The following is a 24,019-nucleotide window of genomic DNA, read 5'->3' on the forward strand; positions in this document are numbered from 1 at the left end:
CCTCCAACAGGCCACGCCTACCCTAACAAGGCTACATGTCCTACCCCTTTCAAATAATGCCACTAGATATGAGCATAAGGGGAATTTTCAACAAACCACCACACAGACTTTACAAGTTCTCTAAACCACTTTCCTCTTGACCATTCATGACCATAGTTCTAGAGTCTTTCCTCTTTTCCAAATTATTTCTCCATCTAAAAAAGCTATTGATTCTGTTTATAAAAATAACTCTTTGTTCCTATACCTTTCACTAAAACTATAGAACCATTTCTTTACAGTACAGCAAATTTTATTTGTTCAAATTGTTGCTACACTTATGGCCTCTACCTTAGTTCTTATCATTTCTTAAGTTACTTTAATGAGCAACCTATCTTGGACAGGTTGTTGATTGAAATCTGTTGTTAAACCCAAGTAATTCTTAGTCCTTATTTTACATCACTAGTATCATAACCATGTTTGCCATCAGCCACACTTTTCCTTCTAAACTATAAGTTAATTAGCTTTTCACAAAGAAAAGTCTATGACCTGGAAGGTGTTATGGGGATTTTCAAAGAGAGTCCCAGGATAGAGCAATAATTTCCATTTCTGTTTTCAAAAATTCCTTGTAAAATAATTCAGCAAGTGAGAAAATAGAATTTGTCTTTCACCAAGTATAACCCAAAACAAAACTTGAACAAAGATAATGAATATACTCAAAAGACAAACACAAACAACTCAAAAGAGCTCTGTCTTTAGAAAGCTCCCATTCCATTATGGATCCTTGATATTGCTCAAAACTCATGTACGTTTTTCAGTATATATGCTAGGCTTCCTCTCCTTACATCTTAATTTCAATACCTTCCAAACATCTATCCTTATACACGTTCTTTGTTCATTTTTCTGCTAACATATGTTGTCTTTTTTTGTTTGTTTGTTTTATATTAATGAATTACATGGCGTTAAATACATTTTTATTTTGGGGGTAGAAAAATGAGCCCTGGCTATTCTTTCAAGGACCCAGGTTCAACTTTTAGTACCAACATAGGTGCTAACCATCTTCATGCTTCTTAAGGTATTGGGCATGCTTGTGGGCACACAGACATATATAAAGGTAATATACCTATATACATAAAAGAATAATAATAACAATAAATTTATTTTAAAATACCTTGAAATATTACCAAACTCAACTGAGCTCACTTTTGTGAATAATAAGCTGCTTATTGGTATTCTTACCTGTGATATGCTACAAAATGTCTGTTCTGAAACACAAACACAATGTTCCTGTTTATCTTTCTACCCCCAAACTACCCAGCTTTAAACCTCCTCCTCTGACTTGATAAAGCACAGTCCTTCCAGATATCCTTTCTCTCCTACACTGTACTCAGTTCTTACAAAATATTCAAAAATAGGCTGGACAGATTGCTCAGAGGATAAGTACTCTCGTCCAAATGAGAGGGTTTCTCTTCAGATCCTGAGAACTCACTCATCTAAACAAGAGAATTTGTGTTCAGATCCCTAGAACCTACATAAGTGCTGAATGGCATGGTGGCTTGTCCATGATTCCACCCTAAGAAGACAGCTATGGGAACATCACCAGAGTCACAATCATGACTTCTGGGATTTCTGAGAGATTCAGAACAAAGTGGAAGAGCAATCAAAGAAAACTCCTGGCATTTTGTTATACACACATAAACACACACACACACACACACATACATAAGAGAAAAATGAAGAAAAAAATAAATCCACCATGAAATTTTTTCTCAAGAGCTCCATCATGCTCATAAGGGCCAGGCTGTCATCATTTCCCATGGGAGCTGCTTCAGAGCTATGTGTTCTTTGATTTCCTCCATACCTCCCTTCAGTCATTTCTTATCACAACAGCCACAAAACTTTTATAGTGATAGGCTGAGCAATGCCATTTCTCTGCTCAGAACTTTCTTGTGGTTCCTTCCCTAGCTCAAGGTAAATAAAAATGCACCAATAACATTTAAGTGCCAGAAAGATCTCCAGCCATCTCTCCAATGAAACTGTATGCTTACCCTCTAGAAAAGCAGCTCTGGGTGCTATTTCTGGATCTTTCAGTAAATAAGTTAAAAAAAAAAAAAAAAAGCCCGATCACTTGCCATCACATCTTATTGTTTAACATCTTCAACACTTCAAACACAGCGTTTCCTTTTCTGTAAGACACATGCTTGCCAATCTAATACAATCTAATACAATCTAATACAATCTCCAATACAATGGCCTTCATTCCTTTCCATACCTCTACTTTACTTCCCACTCCAGTGTTCACCGTCTTACAAATAATTTGTGCATTTATTTTTATAATGTCAGCCTTATTATAAAACAAAAAACTCACTGATAGAAGGGATTTTTGTCTATTTTCTTCACTGTTATATCGGAAGCCTATAATGAATAGCTCTTTGAACAACCTATACATATAGTGGGTATTCATTAAGCAATGTTACCATGAAGAAAATTATATAACTTATTTTGCCTAGTAAATAAAGAGTTCTGAACATAAAACTTGGAAAGGCAAATGCTGAACTTGCTGGAGTGGAGCTCCCAACCGTCAGAGTGAAGGCTAGTTTAACTTTTCTGTTAGTTTCTTTTTAAGCAGCAAAGTAGACTATCAGAGGGAGCAAGGATATCAGAGGATGAGTCTCAATTGACCAAAATAGCTCTCCTTAGGATCAGAAAGTTCAACGCTGCAGAAGCAGTGCTATTGCTGTGCTGTTTCTTTTTCCCAAGAAAAATCCATTTGTAACACGGAGCCCTCCAGAGATTTGTCACCATTTACCAGGCTTCAATCCAAAGAGTGTCAAGACTGACCCAGCCAATTTCCAGGGTCACGCAGCCTTCGCTTTTATCACTTATGAAAACAGAAGACAATTTCAGCCCTGGAAAACACAGTGGAAAATCAATGATTCTAGGCTCATTTTCAAAGATGACAATATGGTCTCAAGCCCTTATTAAAAGGAGAAATAGATAATGGGATCTATTTTCCTAGCACCAGGGCCACTCCCCCGAAGCTGTGTCTATGAGACAACAAATCAATGTTTTAAGTCAACAAGATACTGTTGAATATACGCACTCTCTTCACCAGCAGTGCATTCATTTATGCTGTCACCATCCACTAATTTCCTTTTTGACATTTTGCTTTTAAGAAACTGTGATTTATTTTTTTTTTCTCATGGTTTATTTTTTTTTATATTTAAAAATTTCCATCTCCTTCCCTCCTCCTCCCCCCTCCCTCCCCTCCTTCTCCCCTTTCTCTCCCCTCCTTCTCCCCCTTCCCTCCCCTCCCCTCCACCCATACCTCCCCTCCCTCCCTCTCAAGGCCAAGGAGCCATCAGGGTTCCCCACTCTATGCTAAGACCAAGGTCCTCCCAACTCCCCCCAGGTCCTGGACCTTCCTGGACCTGTGATTTATTTTTTAACAGCTGTTTTTTTTTTTAATTTTTACTATCTCAGTGCAAGGCATACAACAATATTCCAAGCATTTTAGGTACGAAATAACCCCAATCATATCCCATGTTGTTTCACGAATATGGACAGAGTGTTAGAATTATGGGGATAAGTCATGTGTCCAGCCTTTTCCTCATTATTTAGAAACTTGAATTCATTGTTGAAACTTTTCCCATCTTCTGGAAGATCCAGAAAATTCTGGATGACCACGAGAAGAGTTTTATCTTGTTTTCTCCCTGTAGTCCATTATGGTGTGTCAAGCTTTCAGAAAAGTATATACTAAAGGATTCTTGCAAAGTGAAGCTCAAGAGGGTGGCTTATGCTCGCCTGTGCCTGTCTGACTTCTTTGTGTTGTCTAGAGATCTCTTTGTCCTTTTATTAGGATGGCATCAGATTATCCCAGAAAAACAGTGCAAAATCATCAGAATAAATATATCTCAGTGCCTTTCAATCTCTCTCCCTTCACCATGCTACTTACCTCACACAGCATCACCATACCAACAGCCTGGGCTTGCAGAGTCTACCAGAGGGTTTAAGATGACTACTTCGACCATACTAGGTTCTGTGAAACTGGAACAGCAATTATTACTGCCCAGGATTTAATGAAAGGACAATTTACAATAGTTCATGCACAACATAAAGCTTTATGGAAGTAATGATGCCCTAAAATTGTTGTGAAGGCAGAGATTTATTTAATTACAAGTCCTGAAGAGACAAAATAAAGAAAAGGAAACACAATTTGACAGAGAGAATGTTCTGGGATGAGAGAGGGCTTGTCACTGTGTGAGTGGAGAATGCTTTCACAGTTATTTTTATTTCTTTGTTTTAATAGTATATTATAAGAAAAAACAGTTTTCCCCTTCAGTTTCCTCCCTGCAAACTCTCCCATATACCTCTCCCTACTATCCTTCAAATTAGTGGGTTCTTTCTTCACTAATCCTTACTGCATGCATGTATGTGTACATATATATGTATATTCGTGTGTCCTGTTCAGTCTATATAATGTCACTTGTATGCATGTTTTAAGGACTATCCATTTTGCATTGTAAAATCAATTGGTATGTTCTTCCCTTGGCAAGACCACCTCTCAAGGTCCCAGCTCTTCTCAGTTGTTCATACTTCTTTGTGTAAGGCTATGGTCTCCTGGCCATTTCCTGTCTATTTTGGCACTTCCTTTGGTGCTGTCCTTGTTTATGATGTAAGTTATCTGATACTTGAAATAGAAGAAGGGGTATATTTAAGGAGCAGAGAGGGTGGTAAATGTAGAAGAGGGCACTATATAATAACACTGGATATGTTTGATAAAGCCCCATGGAATCATACTAACAACTAGTTACCTACAAAAAGAAAAAAGAATAATACACACAATTTCTATGTATAAATACACATACATCATGACAGTGCACCCTCCAAGAGACCAAGAGCACCTACAAAATCCCATTACTCACCTTGAGCAGCCCTCTTTTGCAGCTGTTTTAGCCTTTGACTGAAGTACTCAGACAGCACAAAATGACTTTGCAGGGAGAAAATAAGATTTTGCAGCTTCATTCCCATCTACCTCTTACCTGTGGTCAGAAATTTTCGTTTGCTAAACTCAAGTGAATACAAGAAAGTCAGAGATCCAGTGAAATATCCCACACCTTCTGTGGAAAAAAAAAAGTTGACACTAGTAAAATACAAATCACTATCATTTCTGATTTCATAGTCTTTCACTCTGAAACTAACAAGAATTGACACTTTTTTAAAAAAAAATTTTGTCTATTTGTGTAAACTTCCTGTCTGCTTTTATCTTTAGTTGCTGTGCTTGCCTAAAGATTATGTCCCTTTTTATTTGTATTTGGAAAAGTTGATATATTCCCTGAAATGTGTCTTAAGTGTATATAAACACTTCAATGGTTTATGTATTACACATACTCACTTATTTATATCTGTCACTATTTAATTCTTTAATATTATCAGGTCAATTTATAGATGAGGAGACCAAGGCACAGAAATGTCATGGGAGCCCCTCAGACTCACACAACAAAGCCACATTTGAACTTTAGTTACCTGCCTTGAATTCCTTGACACTCTGGGACACTATTTAGAACAGCAAATACCTCATTGTCCTGACACAATTCCTTACAATATTTTGGGCTGCAGTCGTGATTAGAAGAAAAATCTACAAACACAAAGATTTTTGAGTCTATTAGATGACATATTGAAAATAAAATGTAGTAGAGACTGCATGGAAGGAAGCTTGCGATACCCCCAAATTAATCTAAACAAACAATCTAGAGTCAGGGGATAATGACAATGAAGACACACAAAAGGGGCCTAATTTCTGATATCTGAAAGGCACCCTGAGGTAAATTTCCACGGCTAGCTATGTTTATTGCTTCATTGAAGCTAATGTTAGTTGGAAATAAATTTTAACCATAATAGATTTTTGTGTCAAGGTATGATTTTTTTCCAGAAACAAAATATCTGCAAGTTCAAACGATAATAATATTTTTCAAAGTCAAATGTTCATAGACCAAATTCCACAAGAGTTAGGACACATTTATCTATTTTTTTTTCCAGCAGTTGTCTATAGTTTTCAAACTGCACTAGAAATGTTACTTATGTCCAGTGAATGCCTAAAACTGAATAAAACACTTGACACAAATCAGGAACTCAAAAGTGATTATTTTTAGTGTAGAAGAATTGAATTTTTTGTTTGTTGTTTTAGTGTTAGAAATGAGGTCTTAGTGTAACTCATTCTGGCCTGTAATTGTTATATAGCAAAGTATAAGATTGAATGAATGAGCCTCCTGCTTCTGCTTCCAAAGTGCTGGGTTTATTGCTATATACCACCAAGCCTAGAAAATCTAAATCTAATTATTTGGATGTGTCTCTAGTTTTTATCATTTAAATCATCAGTAGTCTCCTATTCACTTACTGTATCCTGCTGGGTACCGAATATATAAGATCCAGCCATTATATACATGTAATACATGTATAGCATTATATATATATATATGTATATATATACATATATATATATACAATCTCTCCTCCCACACCCTTTACACACATATAAAATATTCATATATATAAATATATATTTATTTATTATATATATGTTTACTCAGGTGAGTAAATAGATGTTTACCAATATTAACCATCTAAATTAAACATAAATATAAATTAACAAAAGTAAATATTGTACAGTTCTTTATTTTTCTCATGAATTCAAACCATTAGATAGCTCACCTCAATCTGTTAAACCTGTTCTATGTATTAGAATATGCAAACCCAGCTCTTCCCATCTGGTATCCAAGTTAAAAACATCATGCTATTTTTAACAAGGAGAGTTTCTACTCGGTGCCTTGAGGGCTTTCAAAAACTCTTGAAGGGCAGAGGGGCAGATTGTCAGCTGAACTTCTCAGGACTCAAGGAGTCATAGAGAACTGGTTCCCCCCAAGGCTCCTATTTCTCAGACCACTAGAACTAAGTCACAAGCAGTGGGCTCCCTATTGCACCCAAACTGCCAGGCGGTTGTCTTGTTTTCAAGATCTTACTTTCCAACAAGAATTTAACCTTTGCTTCCGGCAGCCCTCCAGAAGCAGTCCGGAGCGCTCCTAATTGGCGGAAACTCATTTGCATTAAAAATGCTAGCAGCAAAGGAGAGGTTTTTAAATGGCAATTTTTACTTCTTATAACTTGTCCAGGGGAGGGGGGGGGGGATTAGAGAAGTGTTGTGCTTCCAAACTATGTGTTTGAATCAGATTTATTAGGTCGCAGTAGAAGCTGACACTGGAAAAGCCAAAGAATTTACTGAATGTAGAGAGCCCGGGTGTGATTCCAGCACTCACACTTGCTACCATGAAAACGCCCTGCACTTTCTCATAGCCACACTTTTCACACTTTTGGAATGTCTGCAGTTCTGATAACAGGATTATCATTAGGGTCACATCAGGAATGAACTGAAAAACACCTAAGAGATACCATGCGTACATGACCTATGGGGATAATTTTAAGAGTGCCTTCATTTCAGTTGCTGTTGCCAGCCTGGCACGAAATGCATTTTATTACATGCTGCTTTTTAAAATGATCTAAATGCATATGAATTTATACCATTGTCTCACCACCACCCCTGCAAGAAACGGTAATTTAACTGGAAAAATAGGATCACTTCCAAGTCCTGTGGATGTATGTGACGCACGTCATTCTGAAAGGCCGTTGAAATGATGTCACTTTTTAAAGCCTGTCCACACAGTTGCTTATTAGCATATTACATGTTTTTGCTGCCCATCATCTCACATTTTCTTCATCCTGCATGATTTGCTAATAAACAATAAAAGCTATACTTGAATTTTGTTTTCTCAACTATCATTTATCTCTATCTTATAGGGTCTGAGTGTTTTCAATATTTACATGGAGAAGCCTTCCCAAGTCTGTAATTTTATTGTGTAAATACGATGCTTAGTTTATGTTGTAGTTGACCAACTCTCTGTGAATTGGATTTTAAGCTGTGGACAGTTAAGAATGAAGCTTTCTAGTTCAGTAAGTCCCTTGATAACAGGCAAAGAGTTACTAGGGAATTACTTTTCAGTTTCTGTTATCATTTTGATTGAAAAAGTATAAACTCACAATTACCTAGGGTGATTTACTATTTTGATTGAGCTCTAGTTGCCCCTGCAATAGGATGACCTTACAGATAGTATTGCATTGAGCCCCCAGAAATCAATAAGTATAATAAAGTCTTTTTTTACTGACCCTTCCTCCCTACTCACGGAGTCAATTGCTTTTTCCTCCTGATTTTTCATGAAAAGTTCCACAATTCCCTTTACTATATATCAAAAGTGAAATGGGGTTTTTTTTGTAAGATGAATATAGTTGTTTGTTATTTCAGTTCTCTTTACACTCTTTGCTTTTATCTGTTTCTATGACACTGTCATGTTTATCAAACAGCTAAGGCCTCACATGTGGAATAAAGCATCACACCATAGTACAGTGACCCAGGAATTTTATTATTAATGTATATTAGGATTCCCACACTGTTGTTTTGTCCTTTGCTCAATTATAGGAGACTTGGAAATCCTTTGTATAAAGCAGCTGCAAGAATAACAACATAGTAGAAGGAAATTTTCCCTTTCTTGTAAGTCAGAAATACCTTCCCAGGCAAAAGATCCATATCAAATTCTATTTACCCATCAAAGCGGTTTAAACACCCTCATGCCTAAATTTCTCTCTTGAGGAAGTACATCTCAGTTTCATTGGCAATGTGATGGCGTGATGGACACCTTATTTTCTAGATAATCATTCATCTTCATTACAACTTAAGCATTTACCAGACAGCAAACCAGATGAAAAAGAATTGAAGATGATAGAGGTTCGGTAAAGGACCCTGCAATGCTCCCAGGCTACACAGCCACTGCCTCTTTGGTTAGTTCCCAGGTACGACTCTTACTGGCATTTTCCTACGTTGTCCCACACAGAAAATACAATTGTTAGGGTCAGGATTTACCTCGGTAATAGAATGTTCACTTAGCATTCAGGAGGAATGAGATTCTATTTCTAATAGCACAAAGATAAAGGAGGAGAGGAAGGGAGGGAATGGGAAATGAGGGGAAGGGAAGGGAGGGGAAAGGACCGGAAGGGAGAAGAAAGGAGGAGAGGAGAGGAGAATAGAGGAGAGGAGAGAGGCTCTTGTAAGAAATATCTTTCTTTACTAGTACTAAGAAACCACTTTTCCCTCATGTCTATGAAAAGGCTGTAGCTCATTTTACAGCATTGATTTCATAGTTCAGTATTTCTATCAGAGTCATTTATTATAATAGAAGTTAGAAAACAGTCTTGATGAAACTGAACTGAATTTGGCTACACAATAAGGGTCATTGCATGAAAGGAAACTGATAATGACGTGAACTATTTCGTGCCCATCTTTGGGGCTAGTGTAGTAGCATCTGGGTGAAGAACTGAAAATATGTGATCCTCTTACTGCTTGCTTCTCATCCAAGACTGAATTCTTTCCCTGTGCTGTGTGCCTATAATAGACAACATAAACAGCAATTGACAACAATGTTGTGCTTAGTTTATTGATTCAATCAACTTTCGTATCTGACTGTATATCTTCATTCATAACCTCAATTGATGAGATTTAGCCCTATCTAGAAACTTTATGAATCAGATAAGCACTTAAAGGGAAAGGTATAAAAGACGTAGAAATTAGAAAACCGCATATCTATTTCATACAACTAGAAATATAATACAATGACTGAGAATGTTTTCAAAGTCTTGCTTTAAATGTATATTTGTAGAGATTTAGAGTCGACTGTTTACCAAACTACCTCACAAAAAGTTGTATGACTTGTAGAGTAAATTGATTTCTGAAGTTTATGACAAAGGGGGAGATCTTAACTTTTACCTTCCCTTTACCTTCTTACGTGGACCGTACCTCTTCCTTACTCTCTGTTTTGTTACCTGTTCTCACCTAACTCTACGACAGAAGTAAGTCGTCAGCATACAACTTTGATCCTGGCATTCCACTAGCTCCTTACTGAACTGAGTAACACATCTTAATACTACAAACGCAGCAGATTCATATCCTATTAAATCCAAACCAGAAAAACAAAAGTTCTCAGTATTTTATGTTAATATTTACATGCCTGCTGTGCTTCAATACCACACACTCATTCTCCTCTCCATTCCTCAACCCCCCCCCCACACACACACAGACTGTCTTTTTCCATTTTTCTATGTTTTATGTTAGGTAATTTTTCAAGTTACAGAGTTTCATTTTTTGCTTCATCTGCCTAGCAAAGAACAAAATTCAATTCCTATTTGTAGCTAAAATTTCCTCCCAGGGGAGAAATAAACAATGCCCATCCCTTCTCCTAAGGTTCCATTCATTCTCCTAAGGTTCCTTTGATAAACAAAGGGATGATTCTGCCAGAGTTCACCATGGGGAGCCAATGAGTTTTGAGGGGACCCTAACTGATATGGGATTCCCCTCTTTATGCTGTGAATACCATTGGTTAATAAGTAAGCTGCTTTGGGTCTATTGCACTGCAGAATAGGGCAAAGCAAGAATCCTAAGCAGATAGAGGAGGAGAGAACAGGCAGAGTCAGAGAGAAGCCATGTAGCCACCACAGGAGACAGATGCCAGACAGAACCTTAACGGTAGGCCACGACCATACCACGATACACAGATTAATAGAAATGAGTTAATTTAAGATGTAAAAGCTAGCTAGAAATATGCATAAACTAATAGACTAAGCAGTGTTTCAATTAATACAGTTTCTGTGTGATTATTTCTAGTCTGGGTAGCTGGGAAATAAACGAGCAGTGTTTATTTACGTATTGGTACCCAATGTGGGATGTTCCCACAGCACCTAACAGAACAGGTGAGGGTTCCTGACAGGAATGTGGGGTTTCCTTTCCCAAAAGGTAACATGTGGAAAGCCTTATTCAACAAGGGTGAGGGACTTCACAAAACCATGTAGTTCATATATGATGCTTCAGTCTTCCCTGGCCTATATATACCTTATCCCTTCCAGAGGAAGTCATATGCAATTAATGCAGAGTTGCATAAAACAGGTGGTTGGGAGAAAGTGGAGACTTAAGAGAAAATTGCATGCCCATTCCCAAGCTGGTATTCAGGGTATAAAATATCAGCAGGTCCAACTGGGGTGATCTTTTACACGGGGAACACATGAATACCCCAAGATGGTGTTTGTGTAGCTTAGAAGACAATCACTCACAACAATACCATCCTCTCAAGCTCACAGCATTTAAATTTCAGACTTAATTTTATACACAGAACAAGCCCAAAGTATATACTTCATTATAGTAGCTTCAGATCTCTATGAAGCTGATGAACTGAAGAAAGTAAAAGTTCCATCTTCCTATTACTAAATACGCTCTTTTTAATGGAGATCTCAATATATATGCCATATAAATATGAAGATTTTTAATTCACCCAATTGTTCCCATTCCATGATGGTGTTCTTCTGACTTCTTTTAGGAACATGGAATACCGACCAACCTGGGCTACGCAGTGGCCCCGCATCACTCAGGCGTCTACCCGGTCCATATTCAGCTGTATGCAGCATGGAAGAAGGTCTGGGGTATTCAGGTCACCAGCACTGAAGAGTATCCACATCTGAAACCTGCAAGATACAGGAAGGGCTTCATTCACAATAGCATCATGGTGAGCACATACCCTGTGTCTGAAAGGCCTTGATACCTGTGTTAAAGGGAAGGGATCACCATTCTATCTGATGATGGAGCACAGAACTTCTTCTACTCAACTATCAGAAGTTCCCAACATGTCATGAAGGTGACTGGTCACGACATGACATTCTATTTGACAACAGGATTATTTCCTATTCTGTGGAGTAATTTTACTGAGTGTATAACAATCTGTAAATAATGGGAATGAGTTTTGCATAGATTATCCATTAATATTTTCAAATTGAAAATTGATCTGGGCCTCCTATGCTTCTCCTGAAGAATTCCTCAGTATTGCTTGTTTGCATGATTTTACAAAGAGCTATAGGTAGGCTGCTGCTCTATGGATCAAGAAAACAACAGCTCCCCAATCACTTCACTCCTAACAGTGAAAAGGGAACAATAGCACTTGAAAGCTAAAACTCTCTGTCAAGCATATTTTGACTTTTAGACATTCAGAGTAACTTAGGGTGATGTTTATTTTCCTTTTCTTTTTCTTGCAAATTGAAGGGAAATGTGGTATGTACTTCCTTTCCTTGTGTATTATGTAAAAAAAAAATAATACTCAAGCTTAAGAATGATACATCATCCATTGTGATAAATGAGAGTAAAATCACATGGACTTGAGCTGGAAGTTTAACATATTCATTGGGGGGAAAGGGGGACACCATTCCCATAGTTCTAAGAAAGCCAGTTTTATTCCGTTTCACGTATCTTTGAAGTTGTTGCCGCCATTAACTCTCCAGACCACATCATTAGTTAACAACTTCCTTTCTGTTTAGTATTTATACTAACCCAAAGTATTATTCATATTGCCACTAGATTTGTCTATTCTTACATTTAATCTCCATGTAAAAAGAAGAGACAGGAATATATAGCTACCCAGAGTTGGAAGTCATTTTATCATGGGGCTTTAATCATCTCATTGTTAGAATATAGCACCAGTGGACCAAAGAACATAGAACGATACCTGAAAACATTGATACTATACACAGGGCTCTTGAAGTCTAATGAAATCAGGAAGTATAAAGAGAATCATTCACATACATTTAAAATCAGAGAAAGTACCGACATTCTTTCATTGTGTGATCACCCAACATGTCATAAAGGAAATCATTATTTTAGCCAAGACTACATGCTTTCATTTACCTTAAATTTAATTATGAAAGTTAAACGAAGAATAAATGCCATCATAGCTTTCTTGTGTAATTGGGTGCATTTTCTATTAGACTATAAATACTTTATTATTCAAAATTGGATTTTAGAGTCAATTTGCTTATTTGTTTCGTCTGTTGAACATCCAGAGCTAATGCAAATTCAACACAAAAATATTGCAGACACAGTCATTAAACAGTTCGACTACTAGTGAGAACTTTAAAGTCAGAGTAGAGTACAGGCAGAACAAGGCAGAGATGGTCAGAAAAATTGACTTTGAATCCCTAAACCTGCATATTCTGCAAGACTGAGTGTCAGAAGGAGATGAGAGGCTTAATTAGATGAGAAGAAACACATTGGTAGCTGCCTGAATCAAATGAACTCTAAGATAATTTTTTATTCCTTAACCTAAGTCAGGCAGTAGTTTAGGTTTATAGAGCTAAATTAACTGTGTACATATTCTAAACTCCAAATTGTGTTTCTTTGATTCGGTTACTACATTGACATTTACAAAATTAAATCAACATGAACCCTTGGTTACAGTAAGACACGGGGAACTCTTTGCTGACTGTGAAATTATAGGAGTGCTAACAGTTCCTAGCTAAATCTTACCAACGTGTTGCCTTTACCTCTTTATCATCAGGTCCTCCCTCGACAGACCTGTGGGCTGTTCACACATACTATTTTCTACAAGGAGTATCCAGGAGGACCCCAAGAACTGGATAAAAGCATCAAGGGAGGTGAACTTTTCCTCACAATCCTGCTAAACCCAGTAAGTGTTCTATGTGTACATTTTATAACGGCATCAGTATTGTCAAATAAGTTGCATTTTTTAATCTACATCATGAGGACTTTTTTTTTTCCAAACAGGTTCTTGTAGTGGCATTTCACTTGTATTTTAATAAATAAATCTTGCCTGTGCATCAGAGAGTAAAACAGTCATACTGGTGAGCCTTATAGACCAAGTGGTGGTAATACACACCTTTAATCCCAGTAGCCACATTAGATGCCTTAGAAACCGGATGGTGCACGCCTTTAACCCCAGAACTAGAGAGGATTATAAAATGAGAAGCAACAGCTCTCAGGCACAATATCATTCTGAGATTCCTGGAGGCAGGATCGCCATTTTCTGACTGAGGTAGAGGTAAGAGCCAGTGGCTGGCTGCTTTGCTTTTGCTTTTCAAACCTTCAGATTGAACCCCAATCTCCCCCCCCCTTCTCTCTCTGTCTCTCTGTCTCTCTCTCTCTGTCTCTCTCTCATTGTTATCACATTCATATGTGTATATAAATGTTTATTTCTAAGTATATATAACCTGCTAAGTCTGTATGCTACACGTATGAATGTTTTCAGAGCTGACCATTGGATAAACAGTTGGTATTTTCTTCCCTGAACTATTTCTCCCACTCACAGCCCCCATTTGCCTATAGTTCTTTCTGTAGGGTTTAGGCCTCATGGTCTTTCCTCATCCATTTTGATTAGTCTATTGTTATTGTCCTTGTTCAGATTATGTTTGGGCAGTAACTTATGAGACACTTCTCATGGCAAACTTTTTGATTCTCTGGCTTTTTTAATCATGCTGCCCCTTCCTCAGAAATGTTCTCTAAGCTTTAGGTGCAGGGCTGTTTTGTACATGCACCAGTTGGACCTGGACTCCTCAACTTTGTAATTGTACTTTCTGAAGTAGTATATGTTCCAAACGAAGATTCTTTGATGAGGAGTGAAGACTACCATTATCTGTAGATATAAAGGCAAATTTTGAGATTGTTATTTGGGATTGTGATGGTTTAATAAAATAGTGGTCTACATTTTCCTCCAATATCTGTAACTTTCCGAGCACTGAGTAGTTGACTAAGTATCTACTGTTTATATATTTTATGTGTATGAGTCTTTTTCCTGGGTCTATGTATGTGTACCAAGTACATCCCTGGTGGCCCTGGATATCAGATAATGGCAGGGGCTTTCCTGGAGCCAGAGTTATGGATGATTAAAAACCACCTTGCGGTTCTGGGAACTGAACACAGATCCTCTGAAAGTGGAATCAGTGCTGTTAACCAATGAGCCAGCTCTCCAGCCCCTATTAAGAGACTATTAATTACCAGCTTAACTTTTCTCTTTGTGGCTAAGAGTAGATTTATATTTCTAGAAAATTCTGTTTTGTATATTTATTTGTTGGTATGTGATGACAATGGTGCCCTTACAATCCTTTGTATTTCTGAAATATCAATTATAATGTCTCGTCTTTCATTTATGATTTCATTATCTAAAATGTTTCTTTTTCTACTCTGTCAACTTGTATAAATTTGTACAAATCAAAACTCTTACGGTATTGATTAGATTTCTGTTATTTTTATAGGCTCTATGTCATTTACTTCTGCTCTTATCATTGCTTTGTCCTCTTTTATGATACCTTTGAGCTTAGTGTTATCTTCTTTCCTAATTCTCTGAGGTGTGAAGCCAGGTGTTTATTTGAGAATTTCCTTACTCTTCATTTGACATTCAGTGTTACCATCTTCCCTTTCCGAATTTCTTTACAATCCCTCTCAAGACAAGTTGGTAAATTCTAGGCATACTAAAGAGAGGGTATACTTCATCCCCCAAAGTAGTATGATTCTTTATAATGCTTAGCAAGAAAATCCAACTTTGCTAAGTATGTGCATATATAATATGTAAATATACATATACAATATAATTGTCAGTTGTTATCTTAATATTTGTCAAATTCTCAAAATGTACTATTGTTATATTGTTCTGTAACCAAAATTTGACATTTGAAATTTAATCAGCAGTACATGTTTAGCGCTGATAATATACTTCCTGGTTAATATATCAGTAGGCACACTTAAAATCTCTAAAAGTATCCAAATGTGGAAGACTAAATTGAAATTGTATATTGGTGGGGTATAATCATACATTTAGGTAACCCAAAACTTAATTCTTTATTAACTTTATTTGTCATCAAATATAATATAGAAGGTATCCCATTTTTCTTATTTGTGTCCTTTTAGCTATCAAAGGTTTTAATAAATATATGTGTAGAATCGTAGCTGTATGGGACTATATCACCATGAGATGTTTGGATTATTTAAGCTCCATTTTTTCTGATAATTATTTCATTTCTGAGGTCTCAGAGAAGCATGTCCTCATTTACATCTCATTGCAGATGGAACGTAGGAGATAATGGGATTTATGCTATAACCACCTTGCTTAATTTAAGAAAATTTCATGCACAGAACAAGAGGTGTATGCTTTGAATAAAACTAGAAGGAAGCATTAGCTATACTTGAAATGGCTTTTTGTTAGGTTGTTTATATATAATATTTTAAAGTCACAAAGAAATCAAATGTAAACAAACCTGTCTGTATGAAAATCATAGCATAACTTGTAAGTTTAATAAGAATAGTTAAATAAATTGGAATAGAAGTGAGTTAACTGAATATTAAATTTCATCCACTGAAGGTGCATGTTTACTTAAACCAATGCAAAGAAAACTGTGGGATTGACATGCCAGACTCACACAGAACATGAAACTTAAAATTGGAGGCTACATATTCTTTAGCAAGAAACTTTATTTTTTTTAACTCACCTGGAATTATAAAAATAACTATAAGCTGGGCAGTGGTGGCACACGCCTTTAATCAAGCACTCGGGGGAAAGAGGCAGGCAGGCCTCTGAGAGTTCAAGGTCAGCCTGGTCTACAAGAACTAGTTCCATGACAGGCACCCAAACTATAGAGAAACCCTGTCTCAGAAAACAAAAATCAATAGACAAAAAAGAAGCAAAAACTATATAAAAATTAAGATTACATATGCATAGACAGACTTTTCTCTCCTGCCAACTAGTTCCCAAATAACCATACAGAGATTTATATTAATTATAAATGTTCTGCCAATGGCTCAGGCTTGTTACAAGCTAATGATTACATTTTAAATTAATCCATATTTCTTCCATATACTCTGGCAATGTGACTCAGGACTTTTTCTTAATCGGGCAAATTTATCTCTGCTTCCTTTCCATCTCCTCATGACTCTTGAAACTCCTCTTTTTCTTCATGCTCTCATTTTGCTTGCCAATCCTGCCTAACTTCCACCTGTCTACCTATTGGCCAGTCAGCTTCTTTATTAAACCAATCACAGTGGCGTACATCCACACAGTGTAAAGGAATAGTCCACACGCATAAGTGTCAGTGAATACCAAAATAGAAACGTTTGCATTTCACCTATCGTCATTGAAAATGTATTCTCAGTAGATGCCCAGGTCCATTTATCTTTGTTCCTATTTTTTTGGTTCCATTCTTGACCCATGCCTGCTCTGACCCTCTTTAAAGGCATTCTGTCATCAACACACTGAATACTGCTGACCTTTCTGTACATCCTTCCCACGTTTGATGGCTGCTAACATTTGTTGAACGTCTAATTACTAGTTTTATTGAATGTCTAATACATCTAGCTTTCAATATTGAATCTAATACAATTCATAAAGCATGATTCTGATATGTAAATGACTTCTTTTAAAATAGAAGATAATGCAGTGTCTAATAATCCATCTATAGTAGTGGTTAACCAAGAAAACCATCTTCATCACTGTAAAACACACTTAAACAACTCATCATTAACATGCAAATGTGTTTTGATTTCAATCAGAAAGAGCAGGGGAGAGGGGAAGTTTCAGAATTTTCTTTGTATCTAACAAAACACTGTGCTTGCTTTTAGCACTGGAATGGATGGTGAATTCAAATAGAATATTTAGATAAAGGAGTTAGATCAGCACATGGGAAACAAAAAGAGAAGAAACTGGTGCAGATAGAACAGTATATCCTATTATTGTACTACGAAGTCTAGATTGGCCAAAAAGTGGACCACAAGAATGTCTTAAAGAGCAGTGTTGCTCACAATCTGCACAGTATACAGAGGTAGCAATCTAAGAAGATGCCTTTCAATTTGGTAGAGAAACGTGCTACAGCTAGCCTGACCCAACACGGCAATGCTGGTTGCCTTCAATACTTCACTCTGATCAGTAGAGAGGTCATCCAGTCAAAAACTAAATAGAGAAACTCTGAAACTAAATGACATCATAAATCAAATGGATCTAACAGGCAGCTATAGACCATTTCATTTGAACAACAAAGAATGTACTTTCTTCTCTACAACCTATGAAACTTTCTCCCAAAGTGGCCAAACATTAGGACACAAAGCAGTCTAAACAAATTTATTAAAATTGAAATAGTATCCTGCATATTATCAGACCACAAAGGAATAAAGCTACATATCAACAAAAATAAGAATGACAGAAAGTACACAGACTCGTGGGAAACCCAAAAGCCTACTGTTGGATATAATTTAGTCAAAGGAGACACCAAGAAAGAAATTAGAAAATTCCTCGAGCATTGACTAAAAGTAAAATCACCTCACACCAAAGCCTCTGAGGTACAATGAAATGTTCTCTCTTTGGGTTTACAGCACTATGTGCCAACATGAAAAACTGGAGAGAGCTCATACTAATAATTTAATGTTGCACCCAAAGTCCTTGGCAAAATAAAAACAAACAGCAAATGAATATACAGGTAGAGACTATAAAAGTTAGGGCTGTAGAATTTTTTTTAGAGTTAGGTGTTGTGGGTTTGCCCCTGACCAGCCAGGTTCACGTTGTCATATTATCTATTATTGTCTTTGTTCAGCTCATGTTCAGACAGTCATATTGGCAAAACTATGAGTATGTTTTCATATTCCTAGGAGACACCATCTTACAGCAACCTCTAACTTTTACAGTTTTTCTGCCCTCTCTTCTTCAATATTCCCTGAGCTTTAGGAACCTAGGTTGTTTTGTAGATTTGTTCATTAGACTGGATTCCCCAACTGTGCATTTTGATCAGAGGCAACTAGGAAATGGTGAGAGTCGGGATAATTTTCTTTCCCAGAGAAGAGCACATTAATAAGTTACCCAATACTGAATGATCTACCTTTAAAACATATATACAAATAACATTATATAGACTGAGCAGGTTATATTTAAGAATATATACATATATGCATGCAACAACAATAAATGAAAAATAAGGCCATGAATTTGAAAGCAAGCAAGGAGGGGGTATGTGAGGTTTGGAGGAAGAAACAGGAAGAGAGTAATGATGTTGTTACAATATAATCTCAAAAATAAAAGAAGTAATTACAAAATCAAAAGAGACGATAAAAAGTAGGGTTGCAATCAACGAGATTGAAACAAAAATCACAGGAAAAATCAATGAAATGAAAAGTTGGTTCTTTGAAAAGATTAACAAGACTGACAAATATTTAACCAAGTTAACCAAAAAAAGGAGATAGAATCCAAATTAATGAAAGCAACCATGAAAGAGAAACAGTACAGAAGATATTGAGGGCATTCAGAGAAATGTGGAGAGATATTTTTAAAATGCATACTAAAATTTCAAAAGAAAGATGTGAATTTCTAGATAATTATGACCTACTAAATAAAGTAAATAATTTAAATAGTTCCACACAAAAAAAAACTAATGAAATAATGAAACAGGCGCAATAACAAAAATCTCCCAACTAAAAATATCCCAGGACCAGATGGTTATGTTGCAGAACCATACCTGATCCCAGTGGAAGGATTAAAACAAATTTTCAGCATTTTTTTTTGTTTGCAAGACACAATGCTGACAGTAAAAGTCAATGTACCATATGATAATATTGACATCAAATCTTCTTTGCAACAGAATAAATCCACAAAATACAGCAAGGTAAAATTTAATAAGGAATAATGTCAACTTCTAATTATCAAAGAAGCTATTGGGATGATCTCAGCCTTGTGTAACGGTGAACATTGTACAGGATAGCTGTAGGTCCTTGCTGACATACTAAGATCTATGGGACTGAGTCTCCCTTAACTGACTATCTGTAAAATTAAGGAAACAGTCACTGCTCTTATTTCATGAAATAGCAATAATCTGTGATTTCCGTGTTTTCAAGCAAATAAACTTTTACACAAATATTTTTATTTCTAGACATAGAGAATATAATGAGAGTTTCACTGAAATATGACAGACCAGTCTTTTTTTTTGGGGGGGGGGTTTCGAGACAGGGTTTCTCTGCAGCTTTAGAGCCTGTCCTGGAGCTAGCTCTTGTAGACCAGGCTGGTCTCGAACTCACAGAGATCCGCCTGCCTCTGCCTCCCGAGTGCTGGGATTAAAGGCGTGTGACACCACCGCCCGGCTACAGACCAGTCTTATAAATGGGAATCTTTGTGTGATTTTTTGTTTGTTTGTTTGTTTAAACAGGGTTTCTCTGTGTAGCTCTGGCTGTCCTGGAACTCACTCTGTAGAGTAGACTGGCCTTAACCTCAGAGATCCACCTGCTTCTGCCTCCAGAGTGCTGGCGTGAGCCACCACTCCTCATTTCTTTGTATGATTTTTACATTTAGAAGAAAAAAATACAATTTATAATCAACATACTTAAGAATAGAAAGATAAATCTTGGTGATATTTCCTGGTAGATACTAGAAAAGTGGAATCTTACCTTCTACCACTTTCTTCCTGGACAAACACGATTTGCAGATGTGACAGAAACAGGAATTTCGAATTTTTACCAGGAGTTTCTGAAATTATATATATGTTAGAACCTAAAAGACTAATTAGAACTTATAAAAGCCCACAAAAAAACTATCCCAGTATCCTTTTCTCTAGTGTGCTTAAAATAGAATAAGAAAATACATAGTTCTTTCATCATCTTGGGAATTCATGTGCCTACAGGAAGGAAACTAAATTACTTGAAAAATTCTTTATTTTCCTATCATCTAACTTCTATAACTACTGTGAAGTCTAAGAGGAATGAGCTCTCCTTAGAGAAGCAGCCTATTTTTCACCCTGCATCCAACATAAACACTAACATTTGTGTTTTCTATGCCAAACTAGAATAGTATCTTTTCTATGTTCAAACGTCCATAATATTATTGGGTTTTGTGTGTTTAAAACAGTTGTCTTTTATTTTAATCAACCATAAGCTGTCATTAGAAATGTATCTTATTGGTGTGACAATTTTAAGCTTATTTTTATTTTTATTACTTTTATTGTAGTGTATGTATGTTTGTCTCTACATGTTTTTTGTCCATGTGCAAGCGGTATCTACGGAGGTCAGAATAGGGCCCTGGAGTTCTAGGCAGTTGTGAACCACTGTACATGAAGACCTGAACTAAAGTCATGTCCTTTCCATGAGAAGTATATATTCCTAACCACTGAGCATCTCTCCACCTCACCGTTTCTGTCATTTTAAACACTTAAAAATATGACATTAATTTCAAATCTAGCATAAAAGAGAAAGTAAAAATTTGAATAATTGGTACACGCCAAAATCTAATTATCATTATACATTAGATATTTGGTTTTTGGAAAACCACAAGGAATTGTGTGTTCTCATTTCCTTGGGTACCAATTTCCTTTGGCCAAATGTGTATCAAGATTGAAAACTATATTATCTGAGCGCCATTTGAATGACAGCTGAAAAGAATAGCTAGGCTCCCATCCACTTAACATTCAGATAGCTCCCTGTTATTTGTCTTAGATTCCTATCATGACCTCATCACATATTGATATTTTCCTGCACTGTTCCACACTTGTCAAACACTAACATGTATTTCCCTGGTGCCGAATCCTTCCTGTATTTTCAATATAATCTTTGTTCAGACAAGAAGAAATATAATTTAATCATGTCTGAGGTGAAACAGCTTATACTAGGTAGCTCGCCATCATTCAAGTAAAGACACTACCCTATAAAATATGCAGTAACTGACAATAGTTTTTAAGAAAAAAAGAAGAAGAAAGAAAAGAAGAAGATCTGGGATCTTCTCAGATGGGGTCATCAGTAACTAAAAGGCTTAAAATGAATACGCCCTATTGGATCTAATTTTTCCCTTCCTCAGTTTAATTTTGTACTACTCAAAGTACAATATGAAAATAAGACTTTCTAGGGATTTTTATTTGTTTGTTTATTTGTTTGTTTGTTTTGATGGATGCATTTGAAATCCAGGACTCTTACAGTGGAAAATCTGGAGACAGGTTATTTACTGTATCTTCCAAAGTTCAAAACTATGCCTACACTCACTAACTGGTGCCAGGTCTACTGACCTTTTGTTAAGTTCAGATAAACCAGTAAAATGCTTTCCTGAAAGAGTGCTACACTTGAAATTGACAGTAGAATAGAATGCAACTGCATTTAGAAGTATAGTAGTACTTCTAAAAGGTTTCACATGGAGGTTCAAGAGGGACACGGAGGGGGATGGTAAGGGGTACAGAGTTTATTAGAACATCTGTTAACTCCATGGCAGACAGATAGACCACAGCATAGTGGAGACCCTGATGAGAGGTCAGGTCTAAGCCACCAGAGAAAATACCAGGGCAGGACCTCTGAAGAGAGGAAGAAGAACCCTGGTGGCAGAAATTGGAAATGTCTTCTCAGATTTTTGTGAGGATGTGGGTGCTTTCACAATATAAGCCTGCAGTGAGGCTGTGATCCCTAGGAAACGGATGGGGAGGCTGTGTGGCCTAACACCCCCTTCCATGTAAACTCATTTGTCCAGGTGAGAGATCCTGACACTCCACAGTCTGTTAGCCAGTAACTCAAATGTATCTATAAAGGATGCCTCTTAGTGACATGAGAAAGGCCTGCAAGTTAGGAGCTGTGAGCCTCAGGATTACATTTTTATATTCCAGACTTTGGTTTACATAAGGATAAAGAAATAGAAAAGGAATTTTACAGGAAAGGGAAGTAGAGCAGGAGACCCAAGGGATAATAGATGACAACTCAGCTAATACCTTCAGAGCTCAGAATTGACGCCATAGACTAGGATGGGGCTTCATTGCCTGGAACAAGTATCAGGTGCTGAAATCTTTGAGCATAGGTAGATGGCACTGAGTCTAAGTAGCATACTTGGCAGTGTTCTGGATAGCCTGAATTAGTATGGAGACTAAAGAGGGCGCTACCAATGGACACAAGCATCAAAAGAGTTATTAAAAACATAATCAAAGGGCTAAGTCAGAAAGTTTATGAAGGACTTTGAATATCTTTTGAGCTGGAGATGAGTAGGCAGAAAGTACTAGAAAAGTCATGGATGGAATTGATAATGAAGGACTGCTCATATGATTTTTTTTAACTTTCTGCATAGAGGGGGTTATGGAGAAGGCGAAGAATAAAAATAGAACCTAATAGGGTTGCTGCATACCTACTCAACATAATCCCATTAAGTAGTGTTTGAGAGAATAAGGTAATATATTAGCCCAACACTTTGATGTTCAACATTTTAGCTCCCCATTCTTGGACAAGTCTATTGTCAAGGCTGTAACAACGCAAGTGCAACCTGCTGCAGCTCCAGTCCAGATGTTGCTTGCTTCTTTTTGAAGCATCTGTTTATAAATACATAACAGCTCATGTCCCAGCACAGATAAGAGTTTATCCTGGAGTCAGAGCAAGATGGGATTTCAGGAAGGCAGATCTTCAGGAGAGAGAAACAAGTAGCAAAGTTACAGAGGAAGAAATTTCTGGATTGTATTATCTATCAACCATATTATAATCCAGATGTAATTAACTAATTTCTGTTCTCTGTACCTACTGTAACATTAATGAAACTGAAATAATATGGCTAATATTTAAACAATTTAAATACAGCATGGGTGAAAGGAGGGAGATAACAACTGTTGAAGTGTTTAATTTAAATTAGGACAGTAATTTTAAAGACATTTTCAACTTGTCCATGCACTGTTGCCGCACCTTCAAACAGCTACGCTGGCTGAGACGCTTCCCTTCCTGAGTATGATCAGTCTCTGAGCTTGGGGGATTTCTTGGCAGGCACCATATGTATGTTAGGGATTAGTGCTGGCTTTTTATTCATGAACAAGAGAAACCCAGATAAGCAAGATTTTACAGAAATTTGTTTCATGGTTTGGGCGACAAGTACTCTGAGGCAACATTCAAGTTTGATACCACACTTGATTTCAAGTGTGATATCAAAGACCTTAGGTAGATGTTTGATAATTTTAGCTTTCATTCTACAGCAAGGCCCTTTCAGGAAAGTCTAATATTCAGTCTTTGGCCTTACCACCGGGAACACATCTGGTTCTGTCTCAAAGCATTTGGTACAGAGCGAGGCCATTGCCACCATTCCAAGCACCCTCTTTATGAAATAACACTAGTATTTCTTACTAGGAGCTGTGGGATTTACAGGTATTC

General features: G+C 36.8%; 1 protein-coding gene across 1 annotated transcript in view; it reads left to right on the forward strand.

Annotated features, from left to right (window-relative positions):
* Ndst4 (N-deacetylase and N-sulfotransferase 4) overlaps positions 1-24,019 on the forward strand; it is a 233,409-nt gene that overhangs the window by 108,862 nt on the left and 100,528 nt on the right. Inside the window, exons 4-5 of the mRNA XM_038311564.1 lie at positions 11,445-11,630; positions 13,449-13,577. Of these exons, the coding sequence (XP_038167492.1) occupies positions 11,445-11,630; positions 13,449-13,577 (315 nt within the window). The remainder of the gene's footprint in view (positions 1-11,444; positions 11,631-13,448; positions 13,578-24,019) is intronic.

The sequence above is a fragment of the Arvicola amphibius genome, chromosome 14 (assembly GCF_903992535.2).
Source record: "Arvicola amphibius chromosome 14, mArvAmp1.2, whole genome shotgun sequence".
Classification (NCBI taxonomy): Eukaryota; Metazoa; Chordata; class Mammalia; order Rodentia; family Cricetidae; genus Arvicola; species Arvicola amphibius.